Source organism: Chrysemys picta, chromosome 2 (genome assembly GCF_011386835.1).
Source record: "Chrysemys picta bellii isolate R12L10 chromosome 2, ASM1138683v2, whole genome shotgun sequence".
Classification (NCBI taxonomy): Eukaryota; Metazoa; Chordata; order Testudines; family Emydidae; genus Chrysemys; species Chrysemys picta.
The window spans coordinates 241945664-241969884 of record NC_088792.1 but is presented as its reverse complement, the minus strand read 5'-3'; the positions used below and the strand labels follow the sequence as shown (position 1 = coordinate 241969884).

The 24221-nt window shown below is 38.9% G+C and overlaps 1 protein-coding gene across 25 annotated transcripts in view; it reads right to left on the bottom strand.

Annotated features, from left to right (window-relative positions):
* The window catches only part of RALYL (RALY RNA binding protein like), a 598747-nt gene that overhangs the window by 315760 nt on the left and 258766 nt on the right, over positions 1 to 24221 (bottom strand). For all 25 annotated transcript variants that reach the window (XM_008165316.4, XM_042844602.2, XM_065585828.1 and 22 more), the window contains one exon: positions 5970 to 6248. In XM_008165316.4, coding sequence (XP_008163538.1) covers positions 5970 to 6248 — 279 coding nt within the window. The remainder of the gene's footprint in view (positions 1 to 5969; positions 6249 to 24221) is intronic.

Genomic DNA, 24221 nt, shown 5'->3' with positions numbered 1-24221 from the left:
AATTGATTCACTTGGAAGATTACTGGCTCTACGAGCATGGTTAAGAGTCTCTCACTTTTGTGAGGCATTAAAAACACAAGATACCAAAGATCTATTTTGAGCAGAGACACAAGAAGAGAACGGATAAACAGTTCTATTGTCACATCAATTCAATTTACAACAAAGGTGTATGTCAAAGGCTTTCTAAAGGTACTCTTTATTATCTGCTCTACTCTTTGGATGTTTTCTACTGCATTGCCATGATTTAGAAAGCCCCTGAAGGGCTTCTGTACTTCTGAAGAGGGTGTGCAATAGAGTATGTTGTCCAAAATAATTATCTGTAACCACCACCTTACCTGAGGCTATATGTCAGTCTGTGTTCACTAGGTACTCAGAGACTGCATCTAATTTGGACCTAAAGGCAGATGCACGTGAATAATACTTACAGAACCGAAGCAGGATTGAAGCCATAATGGAACTAATTTATTAGTTAAAGAGGAAATCAATCAAAGAAGCTGTAGCTCTTACTCTTAACAAATATAAGCTTTTCGTATCGTATGTCTTAGCAATTTTTTTGTTGTAGCATCCAGTAATGAATGTTCACAAAGACATTTGAAGAACATTATTTTAGTCATATATAAGCTTGGAAATTATTAGAAATTTATTGGGAAGTGTCAGTAAACATTGATTTCACTAGACACACACAAACCAACAAAAATATATATTTCCAGCAATAATGAAAATTTACAGATAGGCAAAGAAAGAAAAATGCTGCTTGTGAACTTAAGGAGTCCAAATGCAGTGATTTATATTTTTGAATATGGCTTGTTTACAAATGGACTAGTGAATTAATAGTAAAAACAGGTATGATTTGTTGCTTTAAGAATATTTACTTTGTATATTTTGATGTGATGTTAAAAATGTGTGTTAACAGCTTGTTAAGTTTTTTGAGTCTCCACTTTGACTGTCATTACATAATTGTCTGACCCTCCCCCACAGTTTTCTGCCACTGTGAAAATGTAAATCAATAAAAAGCTTGACGATTAATATAGATATTATCTGTCAAAACTATAAAATCTGAACTCTGCCAAGCCCCGTCATGTACGTAACATTTTTGCTCTCCATACCAATAAGGAGGTGTTCTCTGAGTCTGATCCTGTAGGAGTAACTACTGGCAGAGTTACTGGCAGTGTAGGAATAATGTGATGCAGTGAAAAATCAGACCTTATCATTCAAACCTCCTTCCACCACGCCCAAAATACACTATGATGTAGGAACTGCCATGATAACTCTACCTGCCTTAAAAATGAAATTTACCCCTCCACACACCCCATTTAAGGCCTGATTGTGGGGCTGAAGTGGCCATTACATGAGGTAGCAAGCTTTGCACTGGCCTTCTGCACTGGGATGAATATATCACCAGTTAAAAGACAGAGGAACAGATTGCCTCTGCCCTTGCATGGGTGTGCAAGTGTGGGAGAAAGAAGTAAGGAAAGAATGGGAATCAGCACACAGTTGTGGCCCATATGACATCCTCAGGTAGTATTGGATGCAGCCCACATAACACATATGCAACCCACAATGGTAAATAGGTTGAGGACCACTGCTCTAGCACATAAGGAGAGCTCACATGTCAGGGCAGTGTGCTCCTCACTCTTGAGCCCACTAGCTCAAGGAGGGCCAGGTAAATGCTCCAACTCCTTCACATTCCCTGTGGAGCAAATGGAGGAGTTCCTGTGCTATCCCATGTGCAATTTTTATTAGTGACCTGGAACAAATCATAAAGTCATCATTGATGAAGTCTGCAGATGACACAAACATTAGGGCAGTGATAAAGAACGAAGAGGACAGGGCACTGATTTAGAGTGATGTGGATTGCTTGGTAAAATGGGTACAAGCAAACAATGTTTTAATGTGTGTTTTAATATATCTAAATGTAAATGTACAGAAAGAAAGCCATGCTTGTGGGATGGGGGGCTATGCTGGGAAGCAGAGACTCTGAAAAAGATTTTGTGGTTGTGGTGGATAATCAGCTGATCATGAGCTCCATATATGATGCTGTGGCCAAAAGAGCTACTGCGATCCTAGGATGCAAAAATAGGGGAATCTTGAGTAGGAACAGAGAGGTTATTTTTTGTATTTGGCACTGGTGTGACTACTGCTGGAATACACTGATCAGTTCTGGTACCCACAATTCAAGAAGAATGATAAATTAGAGATGGTTCAGAAAAAAGCCACAAGAACGATTAGAAAACTTGCCTTATAGTGACAGACTCAAGGAGCTCAATCTTTTTAGCTTAACAAAAGAAGGCTACGGGGTGACTTGACTGCACTCTATAAGGATCTACATGGGGAACAAATATTTAATAACGGGTCTTCAATCTAGCAGAGAAAGGTATAACATGGTCCAGTGGCTAGAAATTGAAGCTACACAAATTCAGATTGGAAATAAGTTGTATCTTTTTTGACAGTGAGGGTAATTAACCATTGGAACAATTTACCAAGAGTTACGGTGGATTCTCCATCACTGGCAATTTTTAAATTGAGATTGGATGTTTTTCTATAAAATATGCTCTAGGAATTATACTGGGCAACTTCTATGGCCTGTGTTCTATAGGTAGCCAGACTAGATGGCCACAATGATCCCTTCTGGCCTTGGAATCTATAAATCAATTAATCCTTTTTCTTCCCATCTTATCCACGTTGGCTTTTATGATAACATCTTCCTTTTTCTCCTGCCACCCTTCTGGATGCTTATATAGCATCTCTTTGGGTGTATCCTCCTCCTCTGAATTCAAATCCTATGCTTCTTCCTGTAAAAATTTCTGGGTAGTATGTGTTTCTTTCCACCCTTCTAGAATTTCATTTAGACCACTATCTCTAATCTTGATTATTGTAACCCCCTCTTTGCCACCAATTTTGCTCCCTCCAGTCAATGAAAAATATTGTCCCCCCAAATTATCTTCCTCCCCTATCAACCTCACCACATCACCCTCTCTTTGAATCACTCCATTGATTCCACCTTCTCTATCATATCACATTTAAGCTTCATGGGATGGCCTAGAAAACCCTACATATCTTTTCCCTACTCAACTTAGCCAAACTCATATCTTACATTCCCACCCTGTTCCTGTCCTCTCCACTACACCAATGATGTCAACTTTGTTGCTCTGTTTATCCACTTGTCCCACAAACATTTCCGTGCTATCTTGCATGTTGAGGAACATGATTAAATGATTGGGTTTCCTGCTATTGCAGGAAGCTGGAGGCAATGACTCAGAAGGTCCTTTCCACTCCTATAACCTATGGCACCTCCTATTCATGGAATATCTTTCCTGACATGGTCCTCAAGGCTACTACTGCCTCCATATTCATGCTCCAAGAGACCCACTTCTACTGACACATAAAAGAAATTAACTATCAAATTATGGTTAGACTGTGATGATTGAAACTATCTACAATCTAAAAAACCCATCATGCTATTAATACATTTTATTATATAGAATGGAGTTTGACCAATTTATTTTTCCTACATCCCTTTCACCTGCCTTTTGTCCATCTTCCAGACTGTGCGCTTTTCAGGACAGGAAATTTACCTTCTTATGAGAGTGCCCAGCACATAAGGGACATTACCAGAAACAGACAAAAAAGAGAAGCAGCAATGATGGCAGTGATATTGGACCATTGAGTTAGGTACTATTTCAAAAAAATCTGTGTATGGGTAGATAGGTAAGGAGCTGCATGCAGTGTACTTACTGCACAAATATTACAGATTCAAGATCCAGGCTCTAAAGCTGCCACCTCACTGTTGCCCAAACAGGTTTCGTAGCTAAGCACTCATGGCAACAAACTTCTGCTCACTACAAGCCTATGGCTTTTTGTCATGCTTTATTTACATACAACCATCTGATGCTCTTTCTTCTCTGCTTTTCTCTCATCTTTTTCATATAAAATAAACAAAAAAATCAAATTGGATTTTATATCAGCTGTTTCCCCTACTTCTTTTGGAGACTACGTATATCAATCATACAGTATAAAGTTGCTGCAAACCAGTTGGTCTATACAATAGCTGCCAATGATCATATCATAAAAGGTCAGTTCTACAAATATTCAGCAAAGTAGCTACCAAAGGCTTAAGAAATTTGTGATGAATTACTCATCCTGCCAACTAACCATGCTCCAGAGTATCTTACAACTCCTTCAAGTTTATGTGTTGCAGCAGGCTATAGGTAATTTCTGCTGAATCAGGCCATTGGTGGTTTCATTTACTTGGGTGTTATTTAATTGTCACTCTTTTAAAGTAGTTTATAGCTTTTAAAAAAAATTTCAAGTGCTAAGTCTTTCAAGTCTTATGTTTTGTGTCAACAGCTAAGAAGCACTGAGATTTCAAACCAAATTAGCAGGAATGCACAAAGGATATATGTAGACTACTAAAAGTAGGCAAAGTTAAGTCAAAGTTAGCCCAGTAATCACTGTAGCTACCCTTGACATTTTCCTAGCCTAGATATACTCACTATAGATTCAGCAAAACAACTATGAAGTTCTAATTAAAGCTCTCCAGATCCAGCCAAAATATCCTGTAATATTTTCCAGTTTTCCCAAACTTCTCATAAACTGCATGGCTGAGTGCTCCAAGTGATTTTTATTGAGAGGCATTTTACCTAAAGCAGTTAACTTTGATGGATGGAGAACAGCTTCCATGAGAAATATCAAGACTCTATATAAGAATGTGTAAAAACACAAGCAAATAAAAATCCATATCTGTTTAGATTCAGTTCAAAGGAGCCAAATTCTTTTTTCCCCCCAGATAAGCAAATGCAGTACTGACTGATGTTAAGTGGAATTGCACACCTCTGCATGAGGGAACAACTTTAGCCTAAGTTTTCAATATAGCATCTCTCTAGACATGTGACTTGGCACCATTTAAACAATGAATGTAGTTCATCCTCTTGCTTCTGCTATCTAAGATCTGATATGCTACTGAAGTATGAACTGGGCACAGCTTTAGAATCAGTCTGATAAATGCAGTTTCTAAGCATGTGCTAAGACTTAGTTGTGAAAGTCAAATATTAAAACCATTTGTTGATATTTAACAGCCCAAAATGTATCTTGTGTGGCTATTGCCAGCATAGAAGCAGCAAATATACACAGATGGCATGATTCTGGTCCTGGGGTTCAGTGCGGCATGTTTCCAACCTGGTTCCTGAAAAAAAGGAAGACCTTCCACAGATATAATGAATGGGTGGGGTCCTGGCAATTTCAAGAGGCATTGCCATGTGAAAAGTTGGGAGGGACAGCTGGGGAAAAGCTGCTCTGTACAGCCTGCTTCCCTAGGAAGTCTCACCTTCTGTCATGCAGCATTAAGTTCTGACCTGTGAAAGCTATTGTTTTGGGGGTTGGCTGCAGGAAAGGAGTGCATAGCCACCATGTTGTCCATCCATGTGGGGATGAAAGTGAGCTGGAAATCATTTCAAAGGGACCTTATGGAGGAATTGTTTGTCCAGGCAGATACATCAGATCTGCTGGACTGGGGACAGGATATCCCACTGAGCCACTTGTATATCTGGTTATTAGCTCACACACTGCATCTTGCAAACACGTATTAATTTTGCTTGCATGCATAATCCTACTGACTTCAACAGGATGACTGTGAGTCAAGTTAAGCATGTGCATAACAGCTGGTAAGAGTGGGGCCTGTTTTCATTATTTACTTATTAACTGAGATGTAACGACTATAAATATTCAGAAAAAAAGTATTTAACCACACTGTACTTAATAGCATTCAACAGCCATCTTATTAAACCTAGCTGATATTTAAAAACACTTTCCCCAGTTCAGTTTCCTAGAGCTAAGACTGAAACAAACAAAGAAACAAATGAAACGCAACCAAAACCAGCATTCAGCACCGAAGATAGTTAATAAACAGGGGAAAGAGAAGAGAAATTAACACAACCAATTTCTCCCATTAAAAATAGCCTATAAACACTTACCGAGTGGTTGTCCTGCAATGATCCTAGCATTCTCTCCTGCCACCGCAGCCCTCGCATGCCTCTCACTCATATACTGTACAAATGCATAACCTTTGTGCACTGAGCAGCCAACTATTTTTCCGTACTTTGCAAAGATTGCCTCTATGTCACCTTTTTTGACAATGGCTGTGTTCAGATTGCCAATGAAGACTCTGGAGTTGATTGACTTGGGGTCATTCTTATTGGTAACATTGCTGGTCTGTGTTTTGCCGGTCATGATTGGCTCACTTTGCTTTAACCCTTAAACAAAGAAGAGAAAGAAAACACAGTTACCACTGGCTTCAAAGAGTTTTTCAGTGATAATAACTCACTTAGGCTAAATCAAAATTCATCAGTATTCTATTTTCTAAAAATGCTTAGCAATAAAACTGGCACTGTGAGTTTTTAAATATTATCAAGAAGTCAATTTTAAATCTTTCATTTTTATGGATTTAAATATAACCATAAATCTGGTAATCTAATACTCTGATGTTCATCAGTGGAGCTCTACTGTAATGGTATGTGGATTTGGGCTTTGAAATTCAGCATTGACTTGCTAAATACCTAGGTATCTAGAGCTGCAAAGAAAGAGAATGACCCATTATCTTGTCTTAATGAAATGAACATTCAAGGCTAGGTAGAGAACAAACTCTAACAATGAAAGACTTCTCTGCCTTTGTTTTGTAAGTGTCAGCCATTGACCATTAAATATCCCATTGAATACCATTGACCATTGTGAGGAGCACAGAGCAGGCTATGTACAGTTCATGCAGTTTCTTACCATAATCAATATTTTTTATTAGAAACTAACATTTTTTTAGTGCAGAGAAAGTACAAATGGCTAATCCACCTAGAATGACAAAGTATGAAAACAGACCATCTTTATGGAATAAAAACAGTGTGTTTTTTTCTGAAGAGGCAATAAACCAAATTCAGCCTTGGTGTAATGTTACTGGAATCAGTAGAGTTACACTAGGAAAGGATTTGGCTTCAGATTGTAGCTTTATGCCCTTATTTTTACAAATCACATAGCTACCTGGGGCAGCATCAATATATTGCATTCTCGGTGCCATCAAAACAGCAGCTCTGACTTCCTGTGCTTATGCAGCCCTATGCTTATAAATAAGATCCACCTAACTTTAATAATATTTCATAACCAAGAGGCTAATAAGTATGATATGCAAATCATACATGCCTGAAGCTTCCTTTCCTTGCATTTACACCTGCTACCACTTAAGTGGAGGTAGAATGAGTATTCCATATGGCTGCTGGAATTTCTCCAGCTACACTAAGCAATACATGGTCAAAAACATCCATATACATTAAACACAAATTTTAATAAATCTGAGGTCATCCATATAGTAATTAAGTACATACCATCTCTTGCAACTACTTTGTTATTGCTCTGCTTTAATTTAGTCATATTTTAGTTCAGATCATATCACAATAGCAGTTCAAGCAAGGCATACTGTGAGAAGGTACTCCAGCCAGGGCCTGCTCCAGGCACCAGCTCAGCAAGCAGGTGTTTGGGGCGGCCAAGGGGAAGGGGTGGCTCGTCGGGGTCTTTGGCGGCAATTCAGCAGCGGGTTCCTCAGTCTCTCTCGGAGGACCTGCCGCCGAAGTGCCACCAAAGAAGAAAGCAGCGCGGTGGAGCTACCGCTGAAGTGCCGCCGATCACAATCGCGGCTTCTTTTTTTTTCTTCCACCTCTTGGGGCGGCAAAATCTCTAGAGCCGGCCCTGACTCCAGCTAAAAACTGCTTACAGTTAAAGTACTGTTCGTTTCTCAGGATTAAAAGGAATACTGATCTCCATTCTGGACTGCTAAAGACTGACAGTAACTAGCACAAGTATAATTTTTTGTTAATCAATAGCTATCATATATTAAATTAGAGCTTGAAGAAAGGAAACCATTGTTATTGAACTCAGTACAATTCCTAGAGCACAAAAACATCCTCATCAAAAGAACCATTACTACGACTAGCACTATTTTTGGCACTCTTAGCAGGAACTGATTCAGTCTCATTCACCAGATGTTGTTTTAAAAATTCTAAGGCCAGAAGGGACCATTGTGATTATCTAGTCTGACATCTTGCATTACAGATGCCACAGAATTCCCCACCCCCTCCCAAAAAAATCCCTAAAGCATATCTTTTAGAAGAACATCCAATCTTGATTTTAAAATTGCCAGTCATGGAGAATCTACCGCAACCCTTGGTAAATTGTTCCAAAGGTTAATTACCTTCATGGTGTGATCATGGTTGAGGCAAGCTAGCAAGCTTGAGCTTTCAAAGCCAAGGAAAACAAAGTACTTGATTTATCAAAAGAACACACACACACAATATAGATAATCAGTCAGGCAACTTTCACCAGCAATAAACATATTTAATAATACAACATTCAAAGAATTTATAATTAGACAAAAGACTATTATTTATTATAACTACCTCAATTCCAAATGGATCCTTGCCTGAAGGCACAAAAACAGAACACACAACTTTCAGCCTACAAAAGCCAATGAAGTAGCCTTCACCAAAGAAGCCTTCGCTTCATTGCATGGCAAGATTAGTATCAAAGTAACCACCCTTCCCTCCACACTGCAGCATCCAAACCCAGCAATCCAAGTTGGAGTGGTGGTGTGGAATGGTGGCTCTGTAAGATCAGCTAAGAGATCTGTGATAACCCCATTAAGTTTGCAGTAACTAACTACAATGATTTTGGTAAAGCCACTTGGAGACAGTATGGCCCGGTGGATAGGGTTACGGCTTGCCTCCTCTTCTCACTTACTGTATGGACTTGGACAGTCACTTAATCTCTCTTGTACTCAGGTTTCCCTTTCATACTTTGTTTAGATTATAAGGTTTTCAGAGCAGGACGTTTTTCTCATTATGTTTATACAGTACCTAGCACAATGGTGTATGATCTGGGTTGAGGTCTCTAGGCAGTAAAAAGGATAAAAATTAAAAAGAAAACAGAAGTTATATTATGGCTATAGCCATTAAAAATATATTATGTTCTAACTCCCCCCTGTTGTTTTGCCATTTGACATGTGAGTTTTGGAGCATTCATTTGTTATTGGAGAAAAAAAATCCGTTTTCATTTTTGCACCCAATTTTGCTCTGCAATAGTTTAAATAGAGTTTGAATAGGACATTGTATCTTTCTGTCCTGTAACCAGAATTTGCATTGCAAAGTACACGGTTTTGTGTCAAAAAGAAAAGTGTTTGTCTGGTAGGTTCTCTCATATTCAAACAAACAGTCAATAAAATGTGTTACTGAAATTCAAAGAGTAAGAATAATATTAACATTTGTGTAATTGAGATTGGATTGCCTTGTTGGGCTATGTATAATAAAACTGTGCATATTTCACAAAATCAAAGACACACAAGATTCTCCATTACAATGATAAAGAACTTATGGTAAGTTTTGCATCTTACTAATATCCATTTGTGAACACTGAATTGTACTCAGCACATCTGTATTTTTATCTATAGAATTGCAAATATGATATGCCTAAGCTTTGACACTGACAGAAAAAGAAAACCATTTACTTTTTGCAATTATTGCGGAATCTAAGATATTATTTGAATTGATCTAATTTCCTTGCAGCCTTTAATAAGATATAACTCAATCATCTTGTTAATTTCTTACCATATCAGTTTTACAAATATCTACTGTGCATACCAGCTGTGGTTATAAGTATGTCTGGCATATAAGAAATATATATTCAAAAAGACTATTTCACAATCAGTATGCAACTTTTTATGAAATGCATTGATTTGTTTTATGTTGAACCTGACTCAGAATTTCACCAGTAATAATAAACCCCTAAACTGTCTTACTTGACTTAAGAATTAAAATCATTCCTTGCCATGCAAATTACTAATGCTTTGATATATTGAAATCACAACCTTCTCTAATTTAGTAGTTTTCAACCTTGCTTCTAAAAGACTATCATAATTTTATTTTTATGTAGATATGAATGTAATCTCCTTTGTTTTATCTTCTGTTCTCTCTTTAGTAACTGTAATACCATATTTTTTAAAAAAGCTCTGCCTTGTTATTCATAGGGTAGTATAAATGCACACAACTTTCTGACTTTATAGAACTTTTCTGTCATCTATTATTCAGTTGAATGGCAATTCAGAACAGTTTGACAAAGTTTCTAATGTATAGATTCCCTAGGGAATTCAAGTTCACTTCTTCTGGATTTTGGCAGCTGAACTTTCATAACAACTTTCTTTGTATATAAAAAAGAAACATGAATGTAGTACTTTGGAAGACATTTGATTTATAGGACTGAAATTGAAGTTTTCTCCATGTGCGCTGCACAAACTGTAGCAGGGCATAAATCTGCACATCTTATTAACAAGCCTCGGTGTTTCTTAAAGGGCCACCTTCAATTTCTGCGTAGTAATATTTTATTTTGGTGATAGCAATCAGCAAACTAAACTTAAATGCTATTTGTTGACTGTTTAGATTTGGTGCATGGATGTCACATCACCAAAAAGATCCAGTCAGCCAATTAGAATACATATTTTGTCAACTGGGGCCAAAGTTATCTTTGGTTTAACTCCATGGAAATAATCACTTTGACTTTGCTGGAGTTACACTCTGGATAAATATGGCCTTTCCTGGCAACAGCTACAATCTATGTATAGTATTAAGTTTGAAAGATAGTGATAGCAGTTCACTTTAGCTTTGTCATGGTGTAATTGCTGTCTGCTGTAAAAGAGTGTGTGGGGCTCTGCCAGATCAGCTTTTAAAGTTCTACAAAATGTTGATGAAAAATAAAACACGTGTGTCTTCTGAAGCCGAAGTTGCCCTGATTCACTAAGCTATGCAGACTAGGCCACTGCCACCAATCAGTAACAATCCTGTTACACCTAATTACGGGCTCAACCAAACACCATTGGAAGTCTGTGGAAAGTTTTCCACTGAAGCTGCATCATGCCCCAGATCTTTTTATAAGTAATGAAGTTTCTAGTTTCACAAACAATTTTCTCATCTTGTCTTTAATATTTTTAACACACATTTCCACAAGCTTCCACCCTCTGGCTTGCTATATCTTTGACTTATTTTCTTTGTAAGAAAAGCTTGTTAAGGCTTGCTTGTTGTAAATCGCGGGCAAAACTCCCACTTCAATGGGAACAGAATTATGCTCATTGAAGAAATTCAGGAAGGAAGGAAGGAAGTACAATTTAGAATTTAGATATAAACTGAAAAGCTTTTTGAAAATAAGTTAAACTTTAAAATCCAAAATAAATTAATAAAACTGCTTCCATATATAATTGTGATTATAAAATAGAAGAAAGTATCAGAGGGGTAGCCATGTTAGTCTGGATCTGTAAAAGCAGCAAAGAGTCCTGTGGCACCTTATAGACTAACAGACATATTGGAGCATGAGCTTTCGTGGTGAATACCCACTTTGTCAGATGCATCATGCATTTCTGCTTTTAGAAGAATGTAGTTGAAAATAAGTTCCCTTTAATTACCAAAGCCCTGAGATCAATCTGAGATCAAATATGTATTAGCAAGGATGCATGAAATGCTCTTCAGTAGGTCTATGGTATGATGACACCAATATTTGCATACGCAACACAAAACCTTAATGTCAGGTCTTGGTAGCTAAGTGGAGAAGAGGTTGATTTTTTAAATCTGTGTAAATCCATGGCCTCTGATGTGCCTAAAATACATAGTTAACAAACTCAAGAACATAAGTGAATGTTTTTAGAACAGTATATTTGAATAATATACATATGCTATTATTTAAACAGGGAGAACAGGTATGCATGGCAAATAAGACATTGTGTGAAACCCTGGCCCCACTGAAATCAGTGGAAGTTTGCCATTGCTTTTAGTGGGGTCAGGATTTTACCCACTGTCTTTGTCCCAACGAAATTACAATATAAGGCTCCAATCCTGTAAAAACTTACTTACGTGCTTTACCTTGTGCATATGAGCTACTCACCTGCTCAAAGTTAAGCATGTAAGTCAGTCTTTGAAGGACCAGGTCCTAAAATGGGGTGAAAAATTCACACCCTTGAGAGATGTAGCTATGAAGACCTCCTGATGTAGACAGTGCTAGGTCAATGGAAGAATTCTTCCATCAACCTAAAAAAAGAACAGGAGTACTTGTGGCACTTTAGAGACTAACAAATTTATTAGAGCATAAGCTTTCGTGGACTACAGCCCACTTCTTCGGATGCATATGCATAAAGCTTATGCTCTAATAAATTTGTTAGTCTCTAAAGTGCCACAAGTACTCCTGTTCTTTTTGCGGATACAGATTAACATGGCTGCTACTCTGAAATCCATCAACCTAGCTATTGCCTCTTCAGGAGGTGGATTAATTACAGCAATGGGAGAACCCTTCCCATTGCTGTAGTGCGTCTACACTGAAGCATTACAGCTGCTCAGCTACAGTGCTGCAAATGTGTTGCTGTAGCATTTTAAGTGTGGACCTAGCCTCAGCAAAACAAACGGACTATCCCAACAGGCTTCCGACAGGAGATGTGGTCAATAAGATTTGTGACTTTTCCAAACATCTCTTTCCTATTTGGTTCAAGCCATCAGATTTTTCAGACAATACTAAAAAACACAATCACTTAAAATTTTCCTTTTTAGGACTTGTGTGGGTTTCCATAGTACGGAAACTAGACAACATTTTTGTGACCTCTTGTCCTATCCATCCTTAAATGGGAAAATGTAGCACTTCCCCACATGTTCTTAGTTTCCAAACATAAATCACTGGTATGAGGGCCAGACAACATCTTTATCTGAATATTCTCCAGAATCTATTCTTCTTTCAAGACTGAAATTTGTGGTTCCATAAATCCTGCCATGCTAGCATTTTGCTAATAGTTGGTCAATGTTTTGTCATGATTCATAGCATGTGTCCATTGTCACAAGGATTAAGAGTCCATAAATGTTAAGAATACATGTTTATCACTGAAAAGCAAAAACATGTAGCAAAACATTTATTAGTTCTTTTTATTCTATATGAAATTCCCCTCCTTCTAAATGTCTGAAAATGTGCATTTAAGCAGTAACAATAATGACAACATTTACATACATTTCTTAGTGATTCAAACTGCAATCTAAATATTTTAACTGTCCTTCGTTAGGCTGAAATGTCCTATTGTATGGATTTACTATACAATGGCAGTAACATTTTATGAGCAAAATTCTGCATTCATGTTAATTCACTTTAATTAGTCATTAAAATAGTTTTATCTCAGCTAAAGGTAGTCAATGATGAAGCACTATAACATTTTATACACCTGCTAAAAGAAAGAATTTTAGATTTATTTGGACAAAAAGAAAAAGAATCTGGCATATGTAGCTTGGGAAAACCTTGTTTCTTGGTTTAAGTTAATTTAAAATAAGTTACTGTATCTATGGTACGCAAATAAAGAGTAATCGGTTACTGAGAGGAGGGCACCTGTTGTTAAACCACTAAGTGTATGTCTACACAGGGGAGAAAAACATGGGCTTGGTCACATAGCCTGGGCTCCAGCTCAAGCCCAGAAGTCTACCCAGCAATGAAACAGCCCCACAGCCTGAGCCCTGCAAGCCCGAGTCGGCTGGCACAAGGCCAGCTGCGGGTTATTCTTTGCTGTGCAGACATACCCTTAGTGTCAAAACATTTTGGGTCCGATATAATGCTTATTAAAATCAGTGAAAAGCCTCCCAATGAGTTCAATGATCTTTGGATCAGACCTTTTTAGTACAGGTTGTTTGTTTTGGTTTTACAGCTTTTTCTTTCAATTATTTTTAAGAAGTGCTTGACACATTGTGTCTATAACATGGACAAAGCTCTCTTCATTCTGACAGTTCTGAGAATCATACCAATAAAAAAATATATCAACTTTTGCCAAGCCTGGAAGAAAATGAAGGGGTTTAAAAGACTTAGTAGATTGCACTTCTTGGTCTGGTGCCGCTGCTGTTCTTCTCAAGGAGATAAGCAGTTTATCATTCTCTGGATAAGGTGAATAAAAACATCAATTCTAATAAATCTGGCTTTTATGTACTACATGCTGATTTGCCATAGCACACAGAAAAATATTCTAGGCTATTTCTGTGAATAAATTTATTTTAAAATAATTTAAACGCTCCAAAAAGTGAAGGAGCACAATGAAAGTCAGTCCCTAAGGGCCAGAGAGTACACCAAGCAGGAACAGGGAGCTGCAAAGGGCCAGCAGGATAGGGGGAAGTACCCTCCTGCTCCACATATCCCTGGGCCCAGATATCAGCAGGCTCCTCTTTCCCCAGCCACATGGGCTGGGGAGAAAGAGAGGCACTTTTGTAGTGGCAGCCATTATATTTGTAGCCAGTTATCCTGTCTCCTCTTAGTGATCATTTAGTAAGATGATCTCTAGTTTGCTATTTTAATACTTCCTCATCAATCATTCCTTCTAGCCTCTTTATCACTTTTGTTGCATTTCTCTCAATTTCCTCGAGTTTAATAAAATCTTTGATACTGAGGTGCTTAAAACTGAATGCAGTTTCTGGCTGTAGGTGCAATGATACCAGAAAGTATAGAGGGGGGACAACTGCATCACTCCCTTTTTAGCAACTTGTTGCTTCTACAAATTACACCAATATGTCATTAGCTTTTTTGTTATCATACCACATGGCAAATTCATGGCAAATTTGCTGTTCTAATTTTTGGTTTCTTTTGACATTACTGCTTTCCCTTCAGTTAAATATCTGTATTTAGTGTCAATTGTCCTCATATATATTAGCCTGAATAGGTCAAGGCTCAATCTCACTCTGTTTTCATATTTCTAACTTTCAAAGACCTTAGTTTGTAACCCCTAAGTTTAGTATCATATGCAAATTTAACTCTTCCAAATAATTAAGGATATTAAATAAAAACAGATCTAATGATGATCCCTGTGGCATCCCAATAGACAACTCTCCCACAATTCAATAGCTTGTCATTCCTCGTTGCTTTCATTTGTCATGTCCTACAGCTGGTTGTCAGTTTATGTGACAATGTTCATACCCAAGCCAATTTGAATTTATTCTTTAACTAACATTTTCTAAGACACTGCATCAAATGCTTCATTGAAACCACAGTTTGTTTCTTGTTTGTTTGTTTTTTTAATTGCTCATGGCTCAGTTATCTATTAGCTGTTTACAGAGCATCTAATTAGGCCAATTTCATCCCACTGAAATCAAAGGCAAAACTTCCAGTAATTATAATTGGGGTAGAATTTGGCCCTTAATATTTGCTATGTTATTTTACTAGGGATTGAAGTTAGATTTGAGAGTCATCATGGTCAATGATGCCAAGCAGGAAGTTAGGCGCTTCCGAGTTCTAATCAGCATTGACTAGTTGCATGGCCTTAGACAGCTCCATTTAATAGCTCTACCTCAGCCTCTCCATCTGTAAAGTGGGAGTAATAATACTCACAATCACTTACCTAACAAGGCTATTGTGAAGATTAACTAGTGGCTTGTAAAACAAAATGCTCTGGCACTAGTAGGTTGATGGAAAATGAATAGCCAGGGTTCCCTTTTGAAGCTTAGCATAAGGATGCAGGGACTAGATCCCATGCCTGGGACAGCTGATGTTCCCACAGTGTCACCAGAAGGCCATGCAAAGCCACAGACAGGGAGCACTGTGGAGAATAGGTGCTGCAGGAATAGGTCTGGGACCTAGGGACCCAGGGACACAGAGTATCAGTATCCTGCAACTCTCTGATTGGCCAACCACCCTATTTAACCCTAAAGGGTGCCCCAGGAAGTTGTCTGGACAACACCACAGATTTTGGGCTTGCTGCAACTCCAGACCTCATCTCATCTCCTGATCTCTGGTCTCTGATCCCAGCTTGATCCTGATTCCTGCCTCCTGATTCCAGCCTGGTACTACCTCTGGTTTCCACTCTCTGACCCCGGTCTGATTTTGACCCCAACTCTTGTTTATTGAACCCGACTCTAGTGATTCCTCTGATCCCTGCTCACTAACTACCATCCCTGATGTGTGGACCCATCCCAGCTGTAACTGCTAGGCCAGACCGCCTGCTTCTGGTCCCTTATACTTAGTGCTATATTTATTTTCCTCTTATCCACTCTTATCTTCAGTTCTTCACAACTCTTCAGAAATAATTGTCATTAACTCCTTTAATATATTAGCCTGCATATCAGCTACCCACCCCAGGATTTATGTCTGTACAATTGTTCCACGTATTTTACATGCTTTGTAAATCTATAACTGTATTTACAAAGTCTTCCTCATAGATTCATTGTCCCAACTTGTTACTTTACTGTTCATGTTAAATACAGATACTTAAAAGTACTTCAGTATCATTGACAGTTTAGAATCAACCCTAACGTCATTCCCCTCCTTGTTTACCCTCTTTCCCATGGTCCTACTTTCTCTCCAGTATTTTGTTTTCCCTCATATATTTGGAACTGTTCTTGCTTCCCTCAATCCCTTTGGCTAATAACACCAAGACACAAGATATAGTCTAAAAGACATAGGACAGTGCTGGGAGCCAAGCATGTCTGATTTCTAATATCAGCTCAACCACCTATTTACTGCATAATTTTGGAAAAGTTGCTAAATGTGGGATTGTGTGATTGTTTTACTCAGCTGAGCTGAGGAGTAAGCCCTCTCCACTAACTCCTTATTAAACCTACCTGGATTTTGGGTCTATGGTATATTGGAAACAGGTAAAAAATGACAAGCTATCACTTTAAATGTGAGGGAATTTCTGGTCATGTTTGTAGGCTAGGAGACTCTGAGGGAAGCCATGTGATCTGGGTTGTCTCACCAGTCTGGAGACAGCTTGAAGCAAACTAGGGTGAGCTGTGTTTGTCTGCCATAGGAGCAGACTGTTTTCTCTCTGTGTGTTTTGAGGTTCTTGTGTGTTATCATTCTGAATTCTAAAGAAAATTAAAGTATTGTTATGCTACAACCTTCCAGCAACAGTATTTGTTTTCCATCTAAGGTATGCACGCTGTGAACACAACAGTGTACAGTTCTCATGTGGACTGCAGTCCTTTACACCTTGGAACATTCTTTGTGAGCAACGGGGTAGGAATGGCCACAAAGGGGCAGAGTTTTGGCTCCACCCCCTACTAACTGGTCAGAGTAGACAGCCAGATATGAGGAGGAAAGCAAGTTACACCCTTTTGAGAGCTGTAGTAACTTACTTCCACCCCAGAGCAAGAAGGGATAAAAAAAGAGTACCAATTGCAAAATTTAGCTCCTGTTCTATTCTGTATCTTATACCACATCCCTGTGGTATCTGAGGCCTGGTCTACACTACGGGGTTAGGTCAAATTTAGCCAAAATGAATGCGTCCACACAACCAACCCCATTCCGTCAACCTAAAGGGCTTTTAAAATCAACCTCTGTACTCCTCCCCAGTGAGAGGAGTAGCGCTAAAATTGACTTTGCTGGGTCGAATTTGGGGTAGTGCAGACGCAAATCGACAGTCTTGGCCTCCAGGTGCTGGCCTCCATTGTGACTGCTCTGAACAGCACTTTGAACTCTGATGCACTAGCCATGTACACAGGAAAAGCCCCGGGAACTTTTGAATTTCATGTCCTGTTTGTTCAGCGTGGCGAACTCAGCAGCACAGGTGACCATGCAGTCCCCTCAGAATCGTACATTCTACGCTCTCCCTATCATCTCCGTCCCTGAGGTTATTGCAGATTAGAAGGTGAAAAAAACTCACTCGCGATGACATGTTTTCCGAGCTCATGCAGTCCTCCCGCACCGATAGGGCACAGCTTAATGCATGGAACCATTCAGTGGCAGAGGCCAGGAAAGAATTAAGTGAGTGCGAAGAGCGGAGGCAGGATGTGATGCTGAGGCTAATGGGGGAGCAAACGGACATGATGAAGCATCTGTTGGAGCTGCAGGAAAGCCAACAAGAGCACAGACCCCCGCTGCATCCACTGTATAACCGCCTACCTTTCTCCCCATGTTCCATAGCCTCCTCACCCAGACACCCAAGAACACGGTGGGGGAGGCTCCGGGCACCCAGCCACTCCACTCCAGAGGATGGCCCAAGCAACAGAAAGCTGTCAGTCAAATAGTTTGATTTTTAGTGTGGCTACTATAAGCAATGTGGCCTTGTCCTTCCCTCCTCCTCCACTGCAGCCGGGCTACGTTGTCCGTTATCTCATTTTTTTAAATTAATAAAGAGAGAATGCATGATTTCAAAACAATAGTTACTTTATTTTGAAGGGGAGAGGGTGGTTGGCTTACAGGGAATTAAAATCAACAAAGGGGACGGGTTTGCATAATGGAGAAACACACACAACTGTCACACCAAAGCCTGGCCAGTCATGAAACTAGTTTTCAAAGCCTCTCTCATGAGCAGCACACCTTGCTGTGCTTTTCTAATCACCCTGGTGTCTGGTGCAAAATGATTGTCTGCTGTTGCTTTCACTGAGAGAGGGGCGACTGATGACATGTACCGAAAACCACCCGCGACAATGTTTTTGCCCCATCGGGCATTGGGAGCTTAACCCAGAATTCCAATGGGCGGCAGAGACTGCAGGAACTGTGGGATAACTACCCACAGTGCACTATTGATGCTAGCCATGGTAGTGAGGACGCACTCCGCCGACTTAATGCTCTTAGTGTGGACATACGCAATCAACTGTATAAAATCGATTTCTAAAAATCAACTTCTATAAAATGGACCTAATTTTGTAATGTAGACATACCCTGAGTGTTTGAGACTAGAACCCAGTTCAACTGCTGCTGAAGGAATAAGTAAATTTTTCACCAAAAATTTCTTTGAATGGCATTTCCTCACCAATAATTATATACAGTAGCCATCTGCAATTACTTCACCTGCAGAAACTATTGCAAATTGCACATTTCATTGGGCCTACCTTACCCATTCATAGAGAATTTGCTGCTTGGTCATACAAAATAACCATTATTACCTACAAATGTAACATGTAGCCTGCTGGTGACAGGAAAAAAAGAGGCAAGAAATGTAAGCTGGAGGATGGATCTGACAGAAGTCTAAAAGAACTAAATGGACTTCAGCAAGCTGAAATCCAATGAATGTTAGAGAGGAAGGATGAGCTAGTGGTAGGGTTCTAGCATGAACTTCAGAAGAACTGATTTCAGTTCTGAAGCACCCTCACAGATTTCCTGTGTGATTTTAGTAACAGATTTGTAAAGGTATTTTGGTGCTTAAAAATTCAGATAGGCAATTTTGAAAATCCCAGTAGGCCCTTATGTGCCTAACTCCCATTGATTTCAAAGCAGTTTTGAAAATCCCACTAGGCACTTATCTGCACCATTAGGCATCTAAATGCCTTTTGCAAATGTGGCCCTTAATCTCTCAATTTCCCACCTGTAAAATGGAGATAATAGCACTTCCCTACCTCACAGGGATGTTGAGAGGATAAATACATTAAAGACTGTGAGAGATTCAGAACTTACAGTAATAGAGGCCATATAAGGACCCAAGATAACTAGGTTAACTTAAAACAAGCTGTTAAAAGCAGTTTCAGGTATTACATGTGCCCTAAACCCCCTGAAATATGTATGGTTTTATAATAATTTTCATACTTTAAAAAAAAATGTTTCGTTCCCCTGTTGCCTTATAAAAGAAAGCTCTACACAAGCAAAAAAGTAAAAACTATCTAGAAAGACAAGAAAAGAGTGAAAACTGACCATAGACAAAGTGCTGTTGCCAAATACAAAAAGCACACAGTCTCCATAATCTTAGCTATTACTTCTGCCTATAGCAGGTAAAAAAATTTCCACATAGGTATTATTTTTAATTTAAGAGTATGCCTTTATGAAAACTCTATCATGAGGTTCAATGAAGCTGGAATCTCACACAGCTTTTAGATTCTCCTAACTATGTGGTGCATCTCTCATGCCACAGCATAATGACTGAAGTCGCTTCTCTAATTAAATGCTTTTGTAATCATTTCAGCTACTTGTCAGAAACAAAGCAGCTAGAAACTGACTTTCCTAAAGCTATTCAGTCATGGTAGAATATCCAAGCTAATAAACACAGCATTACTTATCAACATTAATAAAAACCTTTGGTTGAGATTTTATTGAAACTGTGTTGTCAGTCTGGATTCAGGGTTTTTTGTCTGAATCCATATGTAATGCAGATAGAACATGCTGGACAAAAAGGAGAAAGATGCAGCATCTCACATTCTACCTTTGAAAGAGACACACGTTTTTTCTGATGAATATTAAAGATTCTGATCTTACAGTTCTAATGCAGGCAAAACATCTATTAAAATAGGGGGGGAAATGTCTGTACTGGAGTTAATGGATAAGGTTCAAAGTGGATACTAATTCCATTAGAAGTGCATCTAGGCATCTAAGAGCACAGTTGTCTCTGAGGACAAGATTCTACTCATCTTACACAGACAAGCAGCCCCACTGAAGTGGAAATGATCAATTCAGCTGAGTAAGGCCAGGCAGGTCTACCCTGCAGACTTCTGCCAGCAGAGCTATGTTGGTCAGGAGTGTGAAGTGAAGAAGTGTGCTGAGCTGTGCTGGCAGAAGTGCCTAGTGTAGATACATCTATGTCGGTACAACATTGCACTTTTACTGGAGTTTGTTTTGCTTGAGGGGCACAGTTTTACTATACCAGTACAAAGTGCAGCTTTGCCCATATAACTGTGTCCACACTAGGGCCACTTTGCTAGTGTAGTACAGTATACCAGTATTCCCATACCAGTAACATGCTCCCAGTGTAGACATGCCCTAAGTCTAAGCAGTATTTGGTCCCTCATTTGTATCTCCCACTAATGTTAATAAGCTGTAACATGCTGGTCATTCTCTCACCTGTGCTAAATGTCTGTTTTGCCTAGCTTTCACCTCAGCCACTTGATCTTCATCCCTCGTCCTTCATCCCCTCCCTCTTCTCCACTTCCCTGTTTCCTTCCCTTCCATGTCTCCTCTGTCTTTTGTCTGTTTAGCTAACTACTCCCAACCCCCCCCATACACACACCCAAAAATCTGTGGCACTAACATGAGGTTTGTTGTCATTTCACTGTTCACTCTCCTTGTATGTTTTGCCCCTATCCAGTATCTGCCTTGACTATTTAGACTAAACTCTTTGGGGCATGGACTGTTTATTACTCTGTGTCTATACAGTGCATAACATAATGGTCCCATGCTTGGGTGGTCTCTATTTATTATGCCAACTGTGGTAGTGCCTAATGACATTAATGAGGTGCTCTGCTTAAGAATCAAAGTCAATGGGGAATTCTGTTCAAAACCAGATGGCACAATCTGGCTTGTTTTATTTAGAGTCTGATCCTTCTCCAAGTGAAGTCAATGGGGGTGAAGTCCTGGCCCCACTTAAATAAATGGCAAATAAAGTCCCATTGAATTCATAGCATCAGGATTTCACCCTTGGAGGTTTTCTCTCTCTTCCCCTCCCCCCCCCCATTTGCATCAGTGGGAATGGGATTGGGCCCTTACGTTGCATTATATTTTTAAAACTTGGAAAATAAGTTGAACCTGTAATACTGATGTAGCTTGTGCTATACTCCACCCCTCCTCCACTGAATAACAATGTTTTAAAAAAGTGTTTCCACTGCAATTCTGAAGTACAAAGTGGATTTTTATTTATTTTGAAGGGAAATAAAAATACACCCAGAAATAAAGCTCTGTCAGCAAGATTTTACAAGCAGCAATAGAAAACAAAACATTAAAATCCAGCACATTTTACATGCACCTGGCAAGGTTTCTGAAGCTAAAATTATTTATTAGATATTGAAAAATGGCACTATGGTCCTCATAGGTTAATGCATTTAGAAGCTACTTATTCATCTGATCTCCTTGTGCTGCAGTAGATCTGACAATTCTGACAGTCAAGAAAACCCTCAATGAATTTTATTTTTATATAATTCACGTCATTGATTACTCTGAATCTTGTACATCACAGTGAAGGGACATTAAATGTCTAAAAAGAGTGCAGCAGAAACTGCTAACAGAAAATAATTTGCAATGAATAATTTATCCCATAAATTTCTATTTATTTTATTTTTTTCTATAGTGTCCATTACCATAATCTCTAAGATCTGATTTAGGGGGTGGGGGATCTGAAAGGGTCCATTATTGGCCTCAATCTGCTCTCACTGAAATCCATAATAAGACTGATTGATTTCAGTTGGGCCACTATTATGTAATCCAAAGACCAAAGGTCCATCTATCCCTGTATCCCGTCTTCCAACAGTGACCAGTGCCAGGTGCCCCAGAGGGAATGAACAGAAGAGATAATCATCAAGTGGTCCATCTCCTGAATCTAGTTCAGGGAGGAATCTTTACCTCACAAAGTTCACAAACAAGGCCAAAGCTACTTCCTTTACAAGTCTGTATAAATAGTCATGAAAAAAGAAGTTTGCATTATTCACCCAGCCCATCTCAATCTATGGCACTCTGAATTGATTATTTTAATTTCATATAATCATATCATCTCAACTAATTATAATACATGTGTGATGTTGTATGCTCTCAACTTGGCCTTGTCAACAAAAAATAATTATCTGACAGAACTAATTATTTCAATACTTCTGAACGTACACAGCAGGGATCAACGTTGTCCTTTTAACATGCAAGTCTCAGTTCCCCAACCACATCGCATGAAACATACAATATTTGATTTCCATTAGTACCACTAGTTACTGCTCTAATGTGATTACATTCTTGTTAAATCTCCTCTTTGAAAAAAATATATTTTCCTTTCCATTTAAGGTATTTCATTCTTTTAAAAAATTATATCTGCTATATTACTAATAAAAAGAGCACATTCTGCTTATACTAGTAATGCCACTGATTTCAACAGGAATCTTGGGTGAGTAACATGGGCAAGATCTGACCAACTTATGTTAAGAGAAAGCATTGTTGCAATGATTTTTAATTCTAAGACTAACACAGATGCAAGGTTGTAACTTAAGAATGCTAATATCAGCACCATTAAGTGGCAGTACTTAAAATAGTGCTGGTAAATATTTTTTGCCCGGGAAATGCAAGATGCATGTCGGAATGTTTCCATTGAATTTGATTACATGCTGATTGCAGATGTTCTTGTAAGTTATTCAACTCTTGATTATCAGGAAAGTTTACCAGATGTCATGCAGTAAGAAACCAGAATGGTAGATCCAAATGTAGATGCTGTAGCACTAAGAGAAATTGAAATGCACCCACTTATGAATTTTATAAATTAGATCTTTTAAGTTATCAGGATTTCAATTTATGGAAGCGGCTGCATCTCAAATTCTATAGCAAAAAGATACTTTGATTGCTTTCTAATTTTATAAGCTAGTTTCAAAGTACAAAGTGCCATGACCCTGTGAAATATAGGACAGAGTGACCTAAGGAAGTGACTATTAGTATCCCATTTCTTCTAGTTTTAGCACTATTCAGTAGGAGCTAAGGCTGAAATTCACTCCTATTTTGAGGACTTAAAATGGTGCATAGCCCTCATGCTGGTCTCCTGTGTAGAGGGGTGAATTTCATCCCAAGAAAACTGAAAGTACAAATGGCAGTGGCTCAAACACAGAACACAGACAAGTGTTAAAGACAAAATAAAATTTTCACACTGCTATTACACTAGTACTCTCAACGTTGCCACAGCAGTAGAAATGCCTCCTTCCTCCGTAATACTGTAATTGAGGTCTGGTTGACAGAGTTGTTTCTTTTCCTGTGTGTCATTTTTGCTGAAGGGCAGAATTAAAAATTAGCATAAAGTCACCAGCAGTAGGGGATAGGAATATGCCAACATGTTAAAAGTGTTAATGCAGACCTCTTGTTGGCATTTAACTCTGTCATGCAACCCTGCTTGGAACAGATCTAGATGACATGGGAGTTAAAGTGCCACTGACAATTTTGCTACACTAGTGTCCCCACTTTTGATACTACTAGAGGAGCTACAGTAGTGTTAGCAGAGGTGGGGATTTTTTAAAGATATGCCAAGCATAAAAAGGTATACATTTTTAATAGTGGGGGTAATTGACCATTGGAACCATCACAATTCAGGGCAATTGCACCCTGTGGTTGCAAGCTCATAACTATCTCAGATTCACAACCAGAACCACCATGAACAGTTCAGTCTTTCCTTTATATAGCTCAGGCCTTAGATTTGGCCTCATGGAAGGTGAGCAGCAGAAAATGGCTCATTCCCCTGGGCATAACTTCAAAAGGCTGGGTTTTTGCATATCCAGAGGTGGGGAATTTGCATTCGCCTCCCCCTAGCTATTTCCCAGGAAAATCAC